The 19660-nt window shown below is 48.5% G+C and overlaps 1 protein-coding gene across 1 annotated transcript in view; it reads right to left on the minus strand.

Moving 5' to 3' along the window:
- KIF6 (kinesin family member 6) overlaps positions 1–19660 on the minus strand; it is a 437260-nt gene that overhangs the window by 88835 nt on the left and 328765 nt on the right. Inside the window, exon 14 of the mRNA XM_068961022.1 lies at positions 1382–1490. Within this exon, the coding sequence (XP_068817123.1) occupies positions 1382–1490 (109 nt within the window). The remainder of the gene's footprint in view (positions 1–1381; positions 1491–19660) is intronic.

Here is a 19660-nt window from a genome sequence, read left to right on the forward strand (position 1 = left end):
GCAATGCAGGACACCTGGGTTCAATCCCTGGATTGGGAAGATACCCTGGAGAAAGGAACAGCAACCCACTCTAGTATTCTTGCATGGGAAATCCTATGGACAGAGGAGCCTGGCAGGCTACAGTTCATGGGGTCGCAGAGTTGGATGAGACTTGTGGCATATAGGATCTTAGTTCCCCAACTAGGGATCAAACCTGCACCCCCTGCATTGGAAAGCAGAGTCTTAACCAATGGACCACCAGGGAAGTCCCCCCTGCCTATTTCTTTGTAGCATCTGACACCACTGACAACTTGCTTCTGGGAGCCATCTCCCCTCTTGGCTTTCAGGCTGGTCTTTCCTGCTGGTTCTCTTCTCTTCTCAGCTCCTTCCCCTCCTTTCTTAAAAGCTTCCCCTAAGTTTCTTACCCTCCAGGCTCTTGTACTTCGGCCTGTTTCCTTGAGAGAGCTCGTCCCCTTCTCAAGCTTCCTTGAAGCATTTATAAACATATGATTCTCAAACCTGGAGCTCATTTTAATTCAACAAATACTTTTTGAAAATGTTCTGTGTGCTGCGATGCGGAGTCACACATGACGTCTGAGAGTTCGCGGTCTAGAACCCTCTCTTTTAAACTCCAGGCCCACACGTTTTCTGTTTGCACCAGCTTGAGGACATGTGCTGAATTCCGGCATTAGCTGCAACAAATGATGCACCTCTAAGCTTTTTCTAAAGGGTCCAGAACACAGGCTTTGCAGGACAAACTGTCAACAAATGGCGCTGCCTGCTCTGCTTCTGGCCGGGAGAACACATCAGGGGTGTGTGGGTCACAGGACATGCGTGTGTATACGCATCCCGTGACCAAGGAGTGCAGGGCGGCTCTGCAGAGCCGCGGAGGGCCTGGAGTTCTAAGACGCGGCGTTTGGACTGTGTTGTTTAGTCACTGAGTCATGTCTGGCTCTTTTGTGACCCCAAGGACTACACAGCCCACCAGGCTCCACTGTCCATGGGATTTTCCAGGCAAGGATACTGGAGTGGGTTGCCATTTCCTTCTCCATTTGGACTGTAAGCATTTTTTTTTCCTTGCCTTTGCAGCAGTGAAATAGCGATAGAGTCCCAGGATGCTGGGACTTAATGTAAGATGTGAGGACTGTATGCAAAGTGCTGGCGTGTACAGCCCCTGTTCTAACGTTGCTGATGACCCAGCTGTATTGGGATAATGAGGCTTAACACGTGGGAGACAAGGGTACCAGGCTGGACGCAACTCAGCCAGCGTGAAGCTGCACACACCCCGTGCCCTTCTCTCGGAAACCGGAATGGGCGGATGAGAGAGGGCAGAGCAGCGAGTTGTCTGGAGGCCGGCCCGCCGCAGCCTCGGAGGACCCGCTGCTCTCCGCGGCGGCCTTACCTCTGCTTCAGAATCTGTTTGTTGTCTTCGATGGTGACGCTGTCAGCATGGTCCCTCTTGAAAATCTCAAAAGCCTCCTGGCGTCCTAATGACATTTCCTCTCTCATCCCTGTTTGGAGACACAGGGAAATGGCCTCAGTGACGGCATGGGGGTCCCATTAATTCCACTGTCACTTTAGTCAGACCTCAGAGCCAAGCCTGGCTCCAGAGGCCCACAGCAGGGAGGCTCCTGACCAGACAGGTGGCCCCAGGCCAGGTGGCCCCAGGCCCTTCCAGCTGGCCACTGCCACGCAGGGAGGAGGCCCTTCCAGGGACACCCGCTGTGACCTGTGGGGCCTGAGCCTGGGCTTCCTTGTGACTCTTGCGGGGCGGAGTCTGGAATGTCCGGTCAGAGGAAATGAAAACCAGAGCCCCAAGGCTTGGATGGCCGGGGACAACTGCCAAAGCACTTTTGGCCATCGTCTAGGGCCACGTTTCTCCCCGTTCTCCTATTATGCCCCATTTGGGTTTTCTGTTAAATTTCATCCTGAATTTTCAGGCATCCAGTTAAAAGAAGTATGGTCCCGACTGAAAGACTTAGAATCTAGAAAATTCTGCCCTGAGCCTCCATGGAAGGACCCATCCTTGTTTCCTGGGTCTAGCGAGGGGCCCCAGTTCTAACTCCAGAGTCAGGTTCTCAATCACAAGACCCACAAATGGACGGCAGTGGAGTTTCCTCGTTCACAACTAGCTTCAATCTCCTGGATCCCTGGAGCCACTACCATCCGACTGGGGTTGCTGGGCCCTGCTCAGTGGGGCCAGACTCTGAAAACAGAGTCAGAACAGCCAGGGCCCTGGGGGTGAGCAGATGGCACTCCTGCCCTGGGGCCTCTTCCTTGCAGCCTCTCAGGGTGAGCTCCAGGCAGGTGTGGGACCCCATGGTGAGAGCTGCTTGCACAGCTGGATTTTGGATGAATCTATGGAGTTGTTTTCATGCCTCTGCCAGTGGTTCCCTTTGGTGTATTTTCATCCACTTAACTCTATCTTTGAAGCCCTGGCTGAGTGCTGCCACCTCCGATGAGCTTGCCGTGAGCCCCAGACTAAACAAATCCTCCCTCCACCCTCTGTCTAGCAATGCATTATGAGCTGCACAGCCCAGCAGACACTGCCACTTCACGTGACAGGCCTTTCTCGTGCAACACATGTCTCTCAGGAGGTAGAGATAATATGTTTCGTGAGTCCCCAGTGTCTTGTTCAATGTCTGGCATTTAGAAGGTATACAACATATGTCTGTTAAATGAATTAGGTCAGGCATGAACCAGGAGTGATGCAGAACCTTGCTCTCATTGCCATGGGAACCAGGTCCAGGGCTAGAGGGGCTCGCCTGGGGTACAAGAGAGGTGCATTCATATGGACCACGTGCCACATCTCCTTTTGCCTGGAAAAAACCCGTGGCATTCCATCACCCAGCCCTGGAGTGAGGCACTGGACCAGCCCATCTGACACCAGTTTAATGATTACTGTTGATAAAAATAGCACCACGGAGAATGTCTGAATGGTGAGGCACGAGACACCCCACCCTTTTCCAATCAGAAGCAAATGGGCTCATCTCAGTCCTGTTGCACACTCCCGAGTCGGGTGGGCCTGGGAACGGGTCTGAGCCATGCTCAGAAAGATGAGCCCTGATGCATGAGGGACATTAGCTGGAGGGTGCTTTGGCCCAGCAGAGCCCGCCAAGAACCAAAGGACTCCTTCCACACTTTCCCCCTGACCCCAGTCCATGCCCGACTCTGACAGTGTATGCCCTTCTGCGTTACTTTTATGATTTAGCATCTGTAGGATTTGTTTTAACCACAGAGGGGAGAGGACTGAATCTCTCTGGACTACTCATTGGAAAAGACTGATGCTGGGAAAGACTGAGAGCAGGAGGGGAAGGGGAACGACAGAGGATGAGATGGTTGGATGGCATCGCTGATTCAATGACATGAGTTTGAGCAAACTCGGGGAGATGGTGGAAGGCAGGGAAGCCTGGTGTGCTACAGTCCATGGGGTCGTGAAGAGTCTGACGTGACTGAGCGACTGAACAACAACCGGGTTTGGGGAGAGGGAAACTCCACCAAGACCACACTTAGAACCCGTCTACCTGTGGGACCCCTAGATTGCCTCCCACCCAGAAGGTGATGATAGGGCCTCCATCAGCCACAGGCAGAGGAGGTGGGGTCAGGGTGGACGGTTGTCCAAAAAGCTGTAGAGGAGACGGGCTCATGGCCTTTTCTGTCCCAGGCTCTGCGCTCTTTTGGAGCCAAGCACCCAAGGTGACAGCTGGGTGGAAAGACCACTGCGAGGCTTCTCAGAGCCCATGGCACTTATATGGTCGTAGGTCCTGGAAGAACTTACAATCAGCGGGAAACCCCACTGGGCCTTCCCTGAGGGGTGGGGGTCCTGGCAGGAGGGAGCAGAAGGGACAGGGGACACACGGAGGCAATAAGCCCAGAGGGTAGTTTGGGAGCATTTTGCAGAGAATTTGGAAGGTTGTGTTAAGAAAATTTGGGGCTGGTGCCATGACATATTATACACAGGTCATCAATTTTCAGAGACTTAAGTTTTAGTAAAGTACACATTATGGGATAGTTCCACTGCAAGTATTTGACACTTTCGGTGGTTTAAAAGGCACTTGGGGTCCTGCAGTACTGTGGCTTATTGTCAGGAATGCAGGGGACTGATTTTTCTCCAGCTACAACGGAGGAAGATTCTGGGACTGGAGTTCTTTGATGGTGATGACCTCAGGTGAATGGGCATAAGAGTGAGGGCTGACGGCTCCAGGAGGCCAAGGTGAGGTGGCGAGGATGCCCATGGACCGAAGGCCAGGAGGCAAGGCCAGGCCTGAAGCCTCTGGGGGCTTCACGGCTTAGCCTGGAGGGTGAGGCTGGGTCCACAGAGAGGGGCGTGTGGAAGAGACCGCACAGGCAGCTGCGGTGCCTGATCCTGGATCCATCTCACTCCTCGCGTCCACCTCTGCGGGCTCAGAGCCTTTTGGACTGTGCTAATAGACCAGTTCTCACTCCAGTTTGGGGTCAGCCACAAGGTTAAAATAAAAAAGCCCCTTTCCCCCCTTCCCTCTCAGAGTTTAGAAAACAGCTCTTTCTGGTCTGGCAACCTCTCCTCTCTCAGCGCTGAAAAGAGCAGAAGCTTCTCACCTCGCTAACGATTTATTTATTCTCTCAACAAGTATTTATTCATTTTAGGTGCTGTGCTAGGCAAGTGACAGAGAGATAAGCTGAAACAAGATCAGAGCGATCGATCCTTGCCCTTAAAAGAGTTCAAAGTTCAGTAAGGGAGAAAGGTGCACAAATAATTACAAAAGAAATCGCTGCTTGCTCTAAGGCAGGCTTAGGTCTGGGAAACAAGCAGGGAGGGAGGGCAGGCCAGGTCTGTCAGGGGAAGCTGGGAGAGTCCTGAAGATGGAGCAGAGCAGCACTTGTCAGGCGGAGAAGTGGAAGAGATCCCGGGGAAGCAAGGGGCCGGAGGATTGTGGATTAAAAGGGCAACTGGAACCTCCATACTGTTCTCTGTAGTAGCTCCATCAATTTACATTCCTATCAACCGTGTAAGAGGGCCCCCTTTTCTCTACACTCTGTCCAGCATTTATTATTTGTAGGTTTCTTGATGATGGTCATAGTGATTGGTGTGAGGTGACACCTCACTGTAGTTTTGATTTGCACTTCTCTAATAATTAGTGATGTTGAGCATCTTTTCACCTACTTCTTGGCCATCTGTATGTCTTACAGACTGTGATACAGAGTGAAGGAAGTCAGAAAGAGAAAAATAAATATTGTGTATTAATGCATACATGTGGAACCTAGGAAAATGGTACAGATGAACCTATCTGCAAAGCAGAAATAGAGACACAGATGCAGAGAACAAATGTATGGACACCAAGGGGGGGAAGCGGAGTGGGATGAATTGGGAGGTTGGGATTGACATAAATGCACTGCTGTGTACAAAATGGGGCTTCCCCAGTGGCTCAGCGGTAGCGAATTCCCCTGCAGCGCAGGAGACGAAGGAGACTCAGGTTCGATCCCTGGGTCAGGAAGATCCCTTGGAGAAGGGCATGGCAACCCACTCCAGTATTCTTGCCTTCCCATGGACAGAGGAGCCTGGTGGGCTACAGCCCATGGGGTCGCACAGAGTAGGACATGACTGAAGCAACTGAGTGAGCGAGCAATATATAAAATTAGGTAACTACTGAGAACCTGCTGTTCAGCACAGAGAACGCTACTCAGTTTTTCCCTAAATGGGAAGGAAATCCAAACCAGTGGGATATATGGATACACACAACTCATTCATTTGCTGTACAGCAGAAACTCACACAACACTGTAAAGCAGCTATATGCCAATACATTTTGTTTTAAAGGGCAACTGGATTAATATCTGTGGTGGTGCCACCTGGTAGGAATTAATTTTTCGCATATCTGATGCTAATCACGGTGCCAAGTGCTTTCTTAAAGACTATCCCAGTTAAACTTCTGTGTGATCCCCGGTCATAATTTCATTTTACAGAGGAGGAAAGTGAGGCTCACGCAAAGAAATGGTTATAAAGGGAGTAAAAAATTGCCCCGCTTATAGAGGAAGGTAGGTCTACTTTTGGCCAGTTTTTCCAGGGAAAACTATGCCTGATAGAGAAGGCAGGTGCTGGGCTCTAAGTGACCTGGTAGCAATAGATTTACCCACAAGCTTGTAGATTACACTCTTATTAGCGCCCACCTTATCTAAAATTCTGGATTCTTTTTTACAGTATCATTGAAGAAACAGAACCATGAGTCCTGTTTACTCTTTGCGTAGTTTGCTTCATATGTTCATATGTTCTATTGGTATTGCTAGAATTGTGAGCTCCAGGAGGGAGGGGATTTTTGTCAGTTTGGTTTGCTGCAATATTACTAGAACCTAGACAGTACCTGGCACATCAGTGGAACTCAATCAAATATCTTTTTTCTTTTTTGAGATTTCTTTTTTTTTTGCTGTGGATTATTTTAAAAGTCTTTATTGAATTTGTCACATTTAGTTGCTTCTGTTTTATTTTTTTTGGCTGAGAGGCATGCAGGATATTAGCTCCTCAACCAGGAAAGGAACCTGTACCCTCTGCATTGGAAGGTGAAGTCTAAACTGCAAGACCGCCAGGGAAGTCCCCAGATATCTTTTAAAAGAATGAATGAATGTTTTAGATGCTTTACGTTGTTGCTCTTGGAACAGCACTCTGTGGCGCGATGTGGGAAGAGAAGCAAGCACCCGCTGCTGTCGCTCTCTCCACCATCAGGCTAGGGGGGCGGGTCCATCCACTGAATGGTATGATTGTACATCGACAGGTGGATTCTTTGCCACTGAGCTATCTGGGAAGCCTGCATGGTGTGATTCCAGAAATTCAACACCTTCTTCTCCCCACTATATCTTACCCGTAGAGATGAATTCCATCTCCAAGAAGCTGTTGTTAAAAATGCAAATACCCTTGAAGGTATCTATTTTAGGGTTAGCCAAGAAAAACTCCCTCATTTGTTGACAAGTAGCTAATAGGTCCTACAAAGATGAGGCGTAAGATGGTGTCTCGGGCTGGTGCCAGAATCGGTGTGGGGCAGGAGGGAGATCTGAGCTTAAAAGGGATGATGCCCTGCACCTTCTTCCAACTTTGTTTCGTCTGTCAGACTCAGAGGTCTATCAGTCTCGGCCTCAGGAGCTCTGACTTTTAGAACTCTCAGTTTTGTCTCCTCTTAGTGGATTTCAACCGGAGGTCCCAGTGTTGAGTCCCAGAAAATATAAATGACTCAGGGAAGCCTGCTGGCTTGCTCAATCACAGAACCACTTAAAACCTAAAGGAGAGCAAGCAAAACATCATGGGGTAGTATAAAATTTCAAACAAAACAAAGCAGAGACAAAATCCCCCCCGAAACCCGAAAGGACAGGAGTTTCTCAATCTCAGTCCCCAAAATAGGACATTGCAATTCTGGGTTGTGAGTTGGATGGAAAATATTTCCAAGTCCTGAAGGTGCAACCCCTTCTGGATTTTGATGCTTACTAAAGAGCTCTGAGGTAGAGATGGCAGTCAATGAGGTGTCCTCAAAATTAGCCTGGGAGCTGGGTTTCTGAAAAGTTCGTAGGTACTAGTCTCCTACACATTTCTGAATGCTTCTTTTCCTTTTTCTTGCCAGCCTGAAATTTTGTTCCTTATTTTTCTACAGAATGCAAATCAGTATTTTTGGAAGCCCTCCCTGCCCCCAACCCAGGGTCCCATGGAAACCAAATGGAAAGAAAAAACATTGGAAATGGAGAGTTTATGCTGCTGCTGTTGGGCCTGCTGTCTAATTTCCTTTAGTCTGGGGCCTGTGGGCCAGAGCTCATTTTCCTGGCTGCCCCCAAACAACCTACTACGGCTTCAGCTATTGCTTAAAAATTGACAGGAGAAAAATGATGGAGCGTTGTGTTCTTCATGCTGAAAAATGATTTGCTAGTCTGAGCCAGAAATATATTTGCCTTGGGAAAGACGTGTTCACGTGGTGCCTCACTTTCTTCTGACTGAAGAAGGAAGGGGAGAAAAGAAGATCAATAGGGGATCAGGAAAAGTGGGGTGGATTCCAAGGGGAGGGGGTTACAGCCCACCATTGGGGACTAGATACAAGAGAAGACTCAGAGCCCGGAGGGGACAGGCGGGCATAGGCAGGGAGGAAGCCGGATGAGCGGCGGGATAACCACAGCCTCTGTGTCTTGGCGCAGAAGTGTTCTAAGCTGAAGGTAAGGGAATGGCTTTGATGCAGTGCTGTGATGAACACCTACTGTGCGTAGACCATGGAAGTGCACACGGGGATGAGAAGCAATAGGCAGGGAAAGAGTGGTTTCTTTGGTATCTAAGTTCCAGATGCACTGAAATTTCTCAGTTAGTGTTGACTTAGGTGAAATAAACAAAAAGGTGTGTGCATGCGCGCTGTGTGCTCCGTCGTGTCTGACTCTTTTGCGACCCCGTGGACTGTAACCCCTCTAGGCTCCTCTGTCCATGGAATCTTCCAGGCAAGAATACTGGAGTGGGTTGCCATTTCCTCCTCCAGAGGATCTTCCTGACCCAGGGATCGAACCAGAGTCTCCTGAGACTCTTGCATTGGCAGGTGGATGCTTTACCACTGCCAACACCTGGAAAGCCCATACAAAAATATCCTTACACAAATCATCAGAAGAGAATCCCACCCTCTAGTGTGTGGAGAAGTTAGCATGAATAGACCAATGGGAGAGAAAGGAATGAAGAACTGAGATGAAAGGAGGGGCTAATCTACCAAGGTGGCGTGAAACATAAAGGTCACAGGACCTTTGGGATAGGAGGACCTAGGGAAAAGTCCATGGTCCAGCATTCTTGGGGATGGTACTTGGATGTCCTGAGGGCCAGAGGAAGTGATGGCTTCAGCCAGAAACTCGGGTGAAGGACACACCAGTAACTTTAAGCATGGACAGCAAAGGGTCCTTTGATGCTAGACTAAATGAACTCATGAGATCAGGAGGTGCTTAAGAATGGACCACCTCCCGGAAAACCTAGAAAGGACATCTGAGATACTGTTTTCACTGTCTTGCCCCCACTGTGGGTCAGATGCTGTCATCTAGGAAGGAGGAGGGTTTCTGCAGTTACATGAAAGATAGAGATGACACGAACATAGCCCCTGTGTTCCCACTTTCCTTTCTCACACCCATGGAAGACAGTGCTAACCCATCACAGTATCCTTTGCTGGAGAAACTAACTGTAGCTCTCGAGTTTTCAGTAGGGCTCTTCAGGCCTAGAAGTCAACTACCTGAGGCACAGCAGCTCTTCCTAGTCAGTTATCCCTGGCATAACAGCGCTTGCTGTAATAGGGCCCTCACGTTACTAGCCAATTAAATGACATCTGCTGTTGCTTCCATCATTCCTGTGCTTTTAGGGAAAGAGAGTCACCTTCTTCCATCACCTTAGGGATTGACATGAAGGTAATCCTTGCCAGGGGCAGCACCGAGCCCTGAATCCCTGAGAGAGGCAGTCTGGGGGGAAACGCTCCCCACTGCCAGGGCGATAGAGCTCACCGCAGGAAGCCCTGCTATGGCGCTGCTTACTTTGAGAGCCAGGAGCAGCTCATCTACAATTTGAGGGGTTGCCGGGCAGGTAGAGCAGGGTATGGAGTCAAGAGGAGGAGGGGAAGACAAAACCACTTAGCCACCACCCAAGTGGCTGCATACGTGAAGCCCAAAGAGCAGATCTTTTGGAGGGTGACCAAGGACACTTGCTTAACCTACTTCACCCCCTTCTGATCGACAGTTTCTGGAGTGGGTGGATGCCCCCAAAGGCTTTGGGGTCAAAAACCTTAACATTCAAACCAGATGATACCACCTGGGCTACAGTCTTCAGATGAGGACTTGCCCTGGAGTTTCCTAAATTGCCACATGAAAGATTTGAGAACTTTAATTAGTAGATTCTTAGGGGTGGCTTGGAGTGGGCTTGGCAGGGAGTGGAGTGAAGGGAAGATTCGAAGTGGAAAGAAAGCCACTGAAACCTTAGGAGACCCACCCAATGGTGGCACCGCATCTAAATAAATCAAATGGGCTCCCAACTTCTCGTGCCAGAAATCACACATCCCACCAGCAGCCCTACCAGGGGCAGGCAGCACAGACCATGTGAGCTGGAAGGGAGGAAGGGGCAGCATGTGATGCAGGCTCTGTTTCCTTTTTGTCTTGGTAACCGGGGCTGGTCCACCCTCCTGGTGCAGCTGTGTCCTGGATGTGGGCCTCAGCAGGTGAGAGAAGGCTCCTGTGCCAGCCCGGTGGATGGTCTTGGAGCCCTTGAAGGAAGGGCAGCTGTCTGAGCTGCCCATTTCAAGCAGTAACATAAAACCTTCAGACAGTGGTCCCGAAGATCATCCGCAGAAAACTGTCATTTTCCTAACCCAGGATCTCTGCGGTTTTTTAAATTTTGTGAGCGTTTTTATTCAGGACAAAGTGCCCGTGTGGGCTGCTTGGAGAGACCTGTGGGCAGACGTGGGCCTGGAGTTTGGAGAGCAGCCTGGGTCATGTTGGCATTTCTGCGTTTTGGAGTTCACTCAGGAATCTGGAGGCCAGTGATGTTTCCATGAAATAAGGCAGCATCCTGTGGCTTCTGCTGCCAGGCTGACCTGGACCTATGGGGTCTTTTCCATCCATTTCAGTCCATAGAGGTGACAGCCTCAGTGGCCTCAGTGTCTCATTCCATGCCCAATATTTGGACCAACCCTAGGAGGAAGGACGTGTACTCTAGCCCTTTGGGGGTTAAAGGGCAGTTGACTGAGAGGCCCACTGAACAGAAAGGTAGCATTTCTCTTCAGTTTAGAGACAGGCTCCAAGTTCTGCGAAACCTGAAAAATACTGAATTGCCAGAGTCTGGCGTGTCTTGATCACTTCTAAAGGCCGTGGTTAGCAGGGTTCTGTTGCCTGGATCCCACCTCGATGAGTTTGGTTCTCACGTCAGCCTGCGCTCTGGGGTTAGCGGTGGTTAAAGCAGAGTCCACATGTCCTGATGTCTGAAAACAAGGCATGTTGTCTATGTATGCCTAAATTAGGAACGAACTCCACTCTATTCTCACATTTATTTGATACATTTTAAAAAGATAATTAAAGAATCACATTTTCGCCTAGTAGCAAAATGCTCTTTCCCTGAAATGCATGTGGGTTTAGATAAAATTCTGTTTCCCTGGCTTGGAAAGAAATATAAGGCAAAATGGAGTTTAGATGCTCATTCCTTCAGGGAAAAAAAGAGGGAAAATTATTTTGTGTGTGTGTCTTCTATGTGACAGGCATTGTTTCATAGTTCACAAACGTTAACTCAACTAGTCTTCACAATAACTCTGCTGGTGGCGGTGGGGAGCTAGTGCTGGCTGAGAACTCTGTACTACATGGATTATATATGCCGCCTCATTTCATTCTTTCAACTAGGGAGTGTGGGACCCACTTTACAGGTAAGATAACTGAGATTGAAGGAGATTAAAAGTGACTCCAACACAACAGTTAGTAAAATGACAAAGCCATAACTCGATCCCAGGTTTGTCTGATTCCAAACACTTCCCTGTGCATATAGCATTGCAAGATGGAAATCATTTGCCAAGTAGAACTAATCTCATAAGTACCAGCAAACCACCATGGTCAGACTGATGGAGTCAGGGATGGCAACAAGAAAAAGGCAGATTTGGGAGGGTTGGAATGTGGACTGAAAACCATGAAAAGCATGCTGGCAGCTCAGAAGAGCTGGAGATCTCTGTGAAGGCGCAACAGAAGGCAACAGGTGGCTGGGAGGAGTCGCTTCACCTGGGGCCTGTGGGGTGGGGTAGAGATCAGAGGTGAAGGGCAGGTTGGCTGACCTGCAGTGAAGCTTTGTCCTTCTGCCATCAGGACTTTGCGAGTTAGCCTGCTATGGCAGGACCACCTAAGTAGGTATCTTTCCCTCATCTACACGGAGCTTGTGTGCAGAAGGGTCTCCGCCATGAAAGGATTTGTGCTTTGAAGATGGTTCTGTTGGACTGAAGCCGGGGAGGATGCTCCAGGAAAGAGAAGGAGTAGGGTCCTGGTTCTCAGCGTGGACTCCTCAGAGAATAACCTCCCACCCCAAATCAGCAGCGGTTGGGAAAAGAGGTGAAAAGGCTCCAGGAGGCCGTCATCTCCCCTTTGGCCTCTCCACATCCTAACTGACGCGTCTCTGGAAAGCATCTCATTGCTTACATGGAACATCTGTTTGTTCACTTAGGCAGCGAGTCAGTTGGTGAAGCGGACCATCTGTTAACAAGTACCGAGTGTCTACTCTATTGACAGCTCTCTCTCCCCTGGCTAGTGACAGATAAATGGAGGAGCCGTTGCCCTTGGCCTCGGGATGCAAAGCACTGTGAGGCACGGGGAGGTCAGAGCTTACACGACGAAGCATGAGCGTGCTGAGACAGAGGGCCGATGGCGGCACGGTGCAGGTGGTGTGGGTGTTCGCGGGGGGCCAAGGGGCCATGGTCAGACTCCACAGGGGCTCTTGGAGGAATGTTCCTTCTGGGGAAGGTTTTAGAGGAATGAAGAGGAGGAGAGGGAAGAAAGGAGCTTGGCCTGGCACAGAGTCTGATGGGGAGGACCTGGGGGGGTGGGTTTCCTCTGGCTATGGCGGGACTTGGGACCCAAGTGACCTTTAGGGGTGAACACCACACTCCCCACTGCTTGCTCAGGGCAGCCCCAGGCAGAGGCCACTGGGGTTTTCCACAGCCTCCTCAGGCAACTCTCCCCCTCTGCAAATGACTGAGGAGGAGCATTATGCTTTAGTGTGTACCCTCGGTGATCCTCCCAACCAGGGGCTGGGAAAAGGCCGTAAGATTTGGAGCGGAAGCCGCGGACCTGAGTGTTGACTTCTCTTCAGCTGCAGGACCTGGGGTCTCTGCTATTTACACCGCTCCAAGTCTCCTCTATCAAGTGAAGCTAACAGGACTCCTATCTCTTAACGTTGCTGTGAAGGTTAATGAGAGGAGGCAGCACTTGGTGCATAGCTCCCTTTCAAGGCTACCGAATACCTGGGACTTCCCTGATACCCCAGTGGCTAAGTAAGACTCCATGTTCTCAATGCAGGGGGGCTGGGGTTCGAACCCTGGTCAGGGAACTAGAATCTACATATTGCAACAAAGATGAAAGATACTGCCTGCCCCACCTAAGTCAGGGCACAACCAAATAAATAAAAATAAATATAAAAAACCCTACTGAATACCTTTTGTAATGATGTATTTTCATGGTGATTTCACTTGCCCATCACGCCCATCCCTTAGGCCACTAGCTCCAAAAGGCAAGTGGATTTGCCTTATGCATTTGTAGCCCCAGCTCCAGGCTCAGGGCCGGGAACACAGGAGGTGCTCCAAGCAAGGTCTGAGTGAGCGAGGATGAGATAATATCTCTGGTTAACTTGTGTTTCTTAAAAGCATTATTTGTGAAACTGTATATATATCTCCAATGCAGTTTTCTGTGTAAATATTTTACAGTAAAAATAAAGAAAGCTGAATACCGCAGCTCTGAATCATTTAAGTCTCTGACAGAGTGAATGAATAAATATGAAATACCCTATAAAAAGTGAAAGTGTAAAAAATGAGTTATTATCATCATCATAAGTAATAATGAGTCATCTAAGAACCTCCTCGCAGCGAGCTGTTCAGAGCACGGGAACTACTTTAACACACTAGCAGAATTTTTAAGGTGGCTGCAAATTATAGTTTAGCAACATAGGGAGAGAGGGTGGTTTAAATGGTCAGGCTGGCTTCTTCTTCCAGCCTCTAGATGCTGCAGGGTAGCAGGACTCAGCTCTGGGTGCTCCTATCTTTCAGCATGTAATTTCATTCAGTCTCACAGTTTTAGTATGCATTATACACCAAGGGTTCCCAGAAGTTCTATCTTTAACTCTGTCGTCTCCACTGAGGGCCAGATTGGGACACGCAACAGACTGCTTGAAATCTACTTGACTCTCTAATTGGCATCACAGACCTGACAGGCCCCAAGCAGAACCCCAAGTTTCATACTCCATTCCAAACTCCACCCCAAGCTGTTTCCCCTAATTATTTCCGTATCAGTCAATGGCACCACTTGCTCTAACAAACAAAAAAAATCCTAGGACTCTGCCACAGTTCCTCAGTTGCCGTCTCAGCTCTGTTGGCACAGGCGGTCAGCAATCCTTTATGACTGTGCTTTACATCTCTTTGCTTCTCCTGGTCTCCTTTTTCCCCCCACCCTAAGGCACCTCCTCTGCTCACCTGGACTGTCTCCTAACGGCTTTGGGAAGCTTCCATTTTGTTCTCCTGTGATCTTTCTGCTCTCCACAACAACCTGAGTGATTTCCTAAGAACACAATCACGTCACTTCTCTGCTTTAAATTTTCTGGTGGCTTCTCATGGTCCCAAGGAAGTGAAAGTGAAAGTCGCTCAGTCCTGTCTGACTCTTTGCGACCCCATAGACTATCCATGGAATTCTCCAGGCCAGAATACTGGAGTGGGTGGCCTTTCCCTTCTCCAGGGGATCTTCCCAACCCAGGGATTAAACCCAGGTCTCCCGAATTGTGGGAGGATTCTCTACCAACTGATCTATCAGGGAAGCCCTGCTGCTGCTGCTGCTAAGTAGCTTCAGTTGTGTCCGACTCTGTGCAACCCCATAGACGGCAACCCACCAGGCTCCCCCATCCCTGGGATTCTCCAGCCAAGAACAGTCGAGTGGGTTGCCATTTCCTTCTCTAATGCAGGAAAGCGAAAAGTGAAAGTGAAGTCGCTCAGTTGTGTCCGACTCTTAGCGACCCCACGGACTGCAAACCCCAAACTCCTTGGCCTGGCAGGCCTCCCATTATCTAGTCTCTGCCTACGTGTCTTCCCCACCAATCTCCCACTCACACCCCCTTTGCTCGTGTCTCTCCTTGGCTCACTGATCTTTCAGTTCCTCAAATATGTCAACAGTATTCCTGCCTCTGTGTCTGTACACATGCTGTTTGTCCGTTTTGTCTGGAATGTTCTTTCCCTGAACCATTATGACTTTCAACTCCCTGTTCGGTTCTTAGCTCACACATCACCTCCTTTGGTCCTCAACCCACCCCAATCGTTTCCTACCCTATTATTCTCATTTTATAACCTTCCTACCATTTGTCACCATCTGAAACTACATGCATGCATTACGTAGAGTGAGAACTCCACCTAGGTATAGATCTTTTTTCACTACTCCTTCTCTGGTGTTGAGAAAGAAGAAAAAAAAAAAAAGAAGAAGAAAGGAAGGAAGAGAAGAAGGGACGAAGGTGGGAAGGAAGGAAGGAATCGAGGGAAAGAGGAGGGTGGGAAGGAGGCACTGGAGGAAGGAAGATCAGGGTATAAGTTCTATTGGAAATGGGTCCTGCCTTCCACATCAAGCCCAACCTGCCCCTTATGAAGACTCCTGGGTTTGCAGTCCCTTCTCTCTGTACCCACAATCAGAATTTTAAAATGACTCTTCTTTCCCAGGGACTTGCCCGGGCAGACTTCCACAGGCCTTTGTTAACCCATCTCCTGGGTACCCCCATCACCTCACCCTGCTGCTCTCGCTCTCTCACTGAGTTTTCACTTGTGTGGTGTTTATTTTGTTTTTATTTTCTGAATATTGAACCCAGAACTAATTTATTTCTAAAGGGAACTAACCTGCATTCCACATGAAGTGACAAGGAGGCCTTTGAGAACAGCTCCCATTCCTTCCCCTGGCAAGAAGTTCCTTTTCCTTTCACTTATTTGTTTATTTTTGTCAGCAGTGGGTCTTGGCTGCTGCACGTGGGCTTTCTCTAGCTGTGGTGAGCCAGGGCCACTCTGTAGTTGTGGCTTGCGGTGCACGGGCTTAGTTGCCCTCAAGCAGAGGGATCTTCCCAGACCAGGGATCAAACCCACGTCTCCTGCATTGGCAGGTGGATTCTAAACCACTGGACCACCAGGGAAGTCCAAGACCTTTCATTTTTAAGACGGAGAAATGAGAATCTTTGGGCTGGGCTTACTTGCTCAGTCGTGTCCCACTCTTTGGGACCCCATGGACTGTAGCCCGTCAGGCTCCTCTGTCCATGGGGATTCTTCAGGCAAGAACACAGGAGTGGGGTGCCATGCCCTCCTCCAGGGGATCTTCTCAGCCCAGGGATCGAACCCAGGTCTCCTGCATTACAGGTGGATTCTTTACTGTCTGAGCCACCAGGGAAGCACCATCTGGTTCCAAATAGGAAAAGGAGTATGTCAAGGCTGTATATTGTCACCCTGCTTATTTAACTTCTATGCAGAGTACATCATGAGAAATGCTGGGCTGGAAGAAGCACAAGCTGGAATCAAGATTGCCAGGAGAAATATCAATAACCTCAGATATGTAGATGACACCACCCTTATGGCAGAAAGTGAGGAGGAGCTAAAAAGCCTCTTGATGAAAGTGAAAGAGGAGAATGAAAAAGTTGGCTTAACGCTCAACATTCAGAAAACGAAGATCATGGCATCTGGTCCCATCACTTCATGGGAAATAGATGGGGAAACAGTGGAAACAGTGTCAGACTTTATTTTGGGGGGCTCCAAAATCACTGCGGATGGTGACTGCAGCCATGAAGTTAAAAGACACTTACTCCTTGGAAGAAAAGTTATGACCAACCTAGACAGCATATTCAAAAGCAGAGACATTACTTTGTCAACAAAGGTCCATCTAGTCAAGGCTATGGTTTTTCCAGTGGTCACGTATGGATGTGAGAGTTGGACTGTGAAGAAAGCTGACCACCGAAGAATTGACGCTTTTGAACTGTGGCATTGGAGAAGACTCTTGAGAGTCTCTTGGACTGCGAGGAGATCCAACCAGTCCATTCCAAAGGAGTCATTCATGGGTGTTCTTTGGAAGGAATGATGCTAAAGCTGAAACTCCAGTACTCTGGCCACCTCATGTGAAGAGCTGACTCATTTGAAAAGACCCTGATGATGGGAAAGATTGAGGGCAGGAGGAGAAGGGGATGACAGAGGATGAGATGGCTGGATGGCATCACGGACTCAATGGACATGAGTTTGAGTGAACTCTGGGAGATGGTGATGGACAGGGAGGCCTGGCGTGCTGCGATTCATGGGGTCGCAAAGAGTCGGACACGACTGAGCAACTGAACTGAACTGAACTGAACTGAGCATCATTTCAGGGTGCTGAAGGGTTATCCAAGTTAACATCTGTGCTTGGCATTCATATATCCTCAACAAGGAGAAGGAAATTTACCATTATGAACCATTCGTATTATGCCATTCAGGGAAGTTTCTGAAGAGTTTTTCTTTCATAGATGCATTATCCTATAGGGATTCAGAGAGGAATACAGCTGATGCAGAAGGCAAGTCCTAAAGATTTAAAGCCCATATCTTTGCCTGCTGCTGCTGCTAAGTCACTTCAGTTGTGTCCGACTCTGTGTGACCCCAGAGATGGCAGCCCACTAGACTCCCCCATCCCTGGGATTCTCCAGGCAAGAACACTGGAGTGGGCTGCCATTTCCTTCTCCAATGCATGAAAGTGAAAAGTGAAAGTGAAGTCGCTCAGTCATGTTGGACTCTTTGCGACCCCACGGATTGCAGCCCACCAGGCTCCTCCATCCATGAGATTTTCCAGGCAAGAGTACTGGAGTGGGGTGCCATTGCCTTCTCCATCTTTGCCTAATGAGGTAAGAATATGTCAAATGTATTATTTGATTTTCCATATTATCAAGATATAACTCGCCCATTGCCCCAAATTTAGGAAATAAAAAAATGGTACAAATAAGCAGGAAAAAAAAAAAAAAGCTTGACATTCCTCCACCTCGGTTTTTTCTATACTTTGTTTAACTACATGGTTAAGATGATAATGTATATACAATTTTATAGCCTGTTTATTTCACTTAAAATTATCTCACAAGCCTTTTTTCTAAGTCATTAAATTCTTCATGAATATTATTACCTTTTACAGCTGTCTAATATTTCTTCATTATAGCCCATTCCCTAATGTTGGACTTATACATTATTTTATATATATATATGCTCTGTAAATGCTGCAGCGAGCATCTTGGTGTATAAATTTTACTCCACATTGAATTATTATGTAATTTACATAACTAGCATTTACTGAGTGCCCACTGTACCCCAGTTACTGAGAGCTGGTGAACAAAGGCCCACTTCCTTGGAAGAGCGTTCATCCTCCTGAGGGTGAAGGGCCAGGAGGATCAAACTAATCAGTGAAGAGGCAGAGTAAGGGAACAGAGGGCTACGACTGGCAGGGTGAGCCGACTTTTCTGAGGGGGACTGGAGGAGCGTCTCTGAGAACACGGTATTTGCACAAAGACATTCTGGATTATTTCCGCAGGCTAGATTCCTAGAGGGAGCTTCTGAATTAAAGTTCTTGCTTTCTAGGGAGCCAGTTTACAGTTCTCAGCAGTGCCTGGAAAAAACCCCAGCTGTAGAAAGACACCCTGCTAGGGCATGATCTTAATGAGCAAGTGACTTAATTCCTCTGTTCCTTAGTTTTCTTGTGGGAAATGGAAATAATTGCACCTGTTTATGTACAGTCTGTGTGTGTGTGTGTGTGTGTGACAGAGGCAGCAGGGCTGCCAAGTGGCCACAGGGAAGGGATGTTAAGGGTCTGCATCCCAGGATAATGAGGTCAGGGAGCAAACGCAAGTCTGTGAAAAGTGAAAGATCACGTTGCCGAGTGTGTGCGGGACACTCTAGCTGATGAAGGCATAACTGAAAGAGGGTTCCAGAAGATATGGCACGAACACTGACTGTCTGGCACGAATCGGGTGATCTGAAGGAGAGGAACTCAGCCTCTCGAGAAGAGCTGACTGATAGTCGGAGGCTGAGAAGGGAAGGTCTTAAGTGACTGGTCATGTAGTGGTGCCCCGTGGCTCGTGACCTTCCAGAAGACACTACAAAGAAAGCCTTTTTTTGCCTTTGTGAGTCTGCAAATCGGTGGTGTCCTTGGTTTTCTCAGTCATAAAATGGGAAGAGCAATGTCTCCTGGCTCATAAGCTTGTTTGGGGGGTTAAGTGGGCTTGAAATTCAGAAAGAATGTGATGCCCTGACTTGTTCACAGAAGGTTTTTGATAAATGCTTGTTCCTCTCCGTCGACTTGTATGAGTGTGTGGGAAAAGTTCTGGGGCAGTGAGAGAAGGGGCAGTGGTCTAAAGCACTTGGTAGGGGGAGGGCTTCAACCCCAGCACCAAGAACTGGATTGTTTATTTGCCGATGCACCAGCATTTGGGTTGCATCTTTGTGAGATCTGAGATCTGTAGTAATACTAGAGATGCAGACATAGAGAACAGGCATGAGGAGAGGAGAGGAGTGGATGAATTGGGAGGTTAGGATTGACATATATTTACTACCATGTGCATAATAGCTAGCTAGCAGGAACCTGCAGTTTAACACAGGGAGCTCAGCCTGGAGCTCTGTGGTGACCTAGAAGGGTGGGATGGGGGGTAGTGGGAGAGAGGTCAAAGAGGGAGGGGATATATGTATACTTATAACGGATTCGTGCTGTTGTACAGCAGAAACTAACACAACCGTGTAAAGCATGATACCACAATTTAAAACGGAAACATTTTGCCGCATCTAAGACAACATCTGCTAATGTTGATAGAAAAACTCCAAGGAAGGAGTTTCAAAGGCCTTGGCTGATGACTGATGATAAGTAAAGGTGTCAAAGTCCTCTATTGTAGCCTCAGACATAATGTTCTCCTTATCTAAAGTGATCCACCTAATTTGGAAAGTAACTCAAGTCGTGTATTTCCTTCGGGTCTTTCCA

The sequence above is a fragment of the Capricornis sumatraensis genome, chromosome 22, assembly GCF_032405125.1.
Source record: "Capricornis sumatraensis isolate serow.1 chromosome 22, serow.2, whole genome shotgun sequence".
In the NCBI taxonomy this organism is placed as follows: Eukaryota; Metazoa; Chordata; class Mammalia; order Artiodactyla; family Bovidae; genus Capricornis; species Capricornis sumatraensis.